Source organism: Octopus bimaculoides, chromosome 7 (genome assembly GCF_001194135.2).
Source record: "Octopus bimaculoides isolate UCB-OBI-ISO-001 chromosome 7, ASM119413v2, whole genome shotgun sequence".
In the NCBI taxonomy this organism is placed as follows: Eukaryota; Metazoa; Mollusca; class Cephalopoda; order Octopoda; family Octopodidae; genus Octopus; species Octopus bimaculoides.
Genome location: NC_068987.1, coordinates 39,191,304 through 39,193,631, shown reverse-complemented (window position 1 = coordinate 39,193,631; position 2,328 = coordinate 39,191,304). Strand labels below are relative to the sequence as shown.

Below are 2,328 nucleotides of genomic sequence, written 5' to 3'. Positions count from 1 at the left end.
TATATATCTATATATATTATAGGTGCAGGGGTGGGTGTGTGGTAAGTAGCTTGCTTACCAACCACATGGTTCTGGGTTCAATTCCACTGTGTGGCACCTTGTGCAAGTGTCCTCTACTATAACCTCAGGCTGACCAAAGCCTTGTGAGTGGACTTCATACATGGAAACTGAAAGAAGACTGTCGTATATATGTGTATATTTGTGTGTGTGTGTGTGTGTGTGTGTGTGTGTGTGTGTGTCTGTGTTTGTACCTCCATCATCGCTTGACAACTGATGTTTCTGTGTTTATGTCTCCGTAACTTAGCGGTTCGGCAAAAGACACCCATAGACTAAGTACTAGGCTTACAAAGAATGGATCTTGGGGTCAATCTGTTCAACTAAAGGTGGTGCTCCAGCATGGCCACTTTCACAATAAAAACAACAAAAAACTATTCCATTTTAATCCCAAGCAACGCCGGGTATATCTGTTAGTATTTTATTAAGTTATTTATTCAAAACAGTAATGTGTGATTTGCATGTATTTTAATTACTTTTACTACCATGTTGTGCAGTTGTGTAGATCTGCATGCTTTCGTTTGGTTCATTTTGGCATTAAAGAACTGTGCAAGTAACCAATGAATTATTCAATCAAGCAATAAATCCATCAATCAAATTTTATCTAATTATTTATTATACTTACACCTGTTAACATATATTTTCTCTTTTCTATTCATTTTGTGGCAGCTATTCCTTGTCTTTTGCTGATACCATTCCTCTATTCGTTCTATGTTTACTTTTGAGTATACGTATGAATCAAGGAATTCAGGGTTCTCATTCAGAAATTTTATCATATTTTCTTTTTTCCATTCTGTTGACAAAGAAAAATCAACCATATTGGTAAGCCAATAATTGCAAATTTTTTCCTTCTAAAAACCAGAATAAGTAGAATATGATAATTTATTTTCATATATTGGAATAATAATGATGGTGATTGTGTTCTAACATAAGCGCAAAGCCTCAAATCAATCAAATTCTAAGACATTAAAACACATAGTCAAACACAACCTTTCCAAATCAAAATAATGCATTTCCAACAAAATAAGGCATTTCACATCCAACATATTCCACAAAAGAGATGAAACATTAAAATAACACCGGAACTAATACTCCAAATCTAAAAACAATGCAATTCTGTATAACAGAATTTTACATTCCACCCCTACACAAAAATTATGTGCATACCTCTGGAACATGGAAGTAGACTTAGTGGTGCAATAGATACTTGCATAAAACATATTTCTCTTTGATTGAAACACAAGGACAGAAATTTTGAGGAGAGAGGATTAGGTGACACCATCAACCTCAGTACATAGCTGGTACTTTATTTTATCAACCCCAGAAAGATGAAAGGCAAAGTTGACATTGACAGTATTTGAACCTAAAATGTAAAGAGTAAAAAGACATGCTGCGAGGTTATTTATCTGATGCCAATCCACTGCAACAACAGCAACAGCAATAATAATTTCCTTTAATAATAATCCTTTCTACTGAAGGCACAAGGCCTGAAATTTTGTACTACTTGATTACATCGCTCCCAGTGTTTCACTGGTACTTAATTTATCAATCCTGAAAGGATGAAAAGCAAAGTCAACCTTGGCGGAATTTGAACTCAGAACATGAAGGGGACAAAATGCCACTAAGCATTTTGCCCAGTATGCCAACGAGTCTGTCAGCTCACCACCTTAAACAATAATAATAATCCTTTCTAATAAAGGCTCAAGGCCTAAAATTTTTGGGGAGGGGACTAGTCGATTACATCAAGACCCAGTGTTTCACTGGTACTTAATTTATTGACCCTGAAAGAATGAAAGGTAAAGTCGACCTCAGTGAAATTTGAAATCAGAACATTAAGACAGACAAAATACTGCTAAGCATTTCACCTAGCATGCTAGTGTTTCTGCCAGCTTGCCACCTTAATAATAATAATAATAATAATAATAATAATAATAACAATAATAATAATAATAATAATAATAATAATAATAATAATAATAAATCACTGCTCCGAAACTTATCCAAAAACATCGGAAATAAAGACATCGCATGGAGCCCAAATATAGCTGACAAAGGGTTGGACTATACCCGAGTAAGTAATACTCATTGAAATTTATTCCTATTTTTCCAAATATAATGATGTATTTTAACTTGATACCTCCACTACCCGAACAGCGATCGTAAACACACGTGTTACATCAAAATACAGACCATCCCCAAACCCAAACACCATATACAAAAAATAGCTGACAAAGGGTTGGACTATATCCGAGTAAGTAATACTCATTGAAATTT

General features: G+C 34.5%; 1 protein-coding gene across 2 annotated transcripts in view; it reads right to left on the bottom strand.

Moving 5' to 3' along the window:
- The window catches only part of LOC106869668 (probable 3',5'-cyclic phosphodiesterase pde-5), a 332,523-nt gene that overhangs the window by 275,646 nt on the left and 54,549 nt on the right, over nt 1–2,328 (bottom strand). For both annotated transcript variants that reach the window (XM_052969509.1, XM_052969510.1), the window contains exon 3: nt 680–847. In XM_052969509.1, the coding sequence (XP_052825469.1) occupies nt 680–847 (168 nt within the window). The remainder of the gene's footprint in view (nt 1–679; nt 848–2,328) is intronic.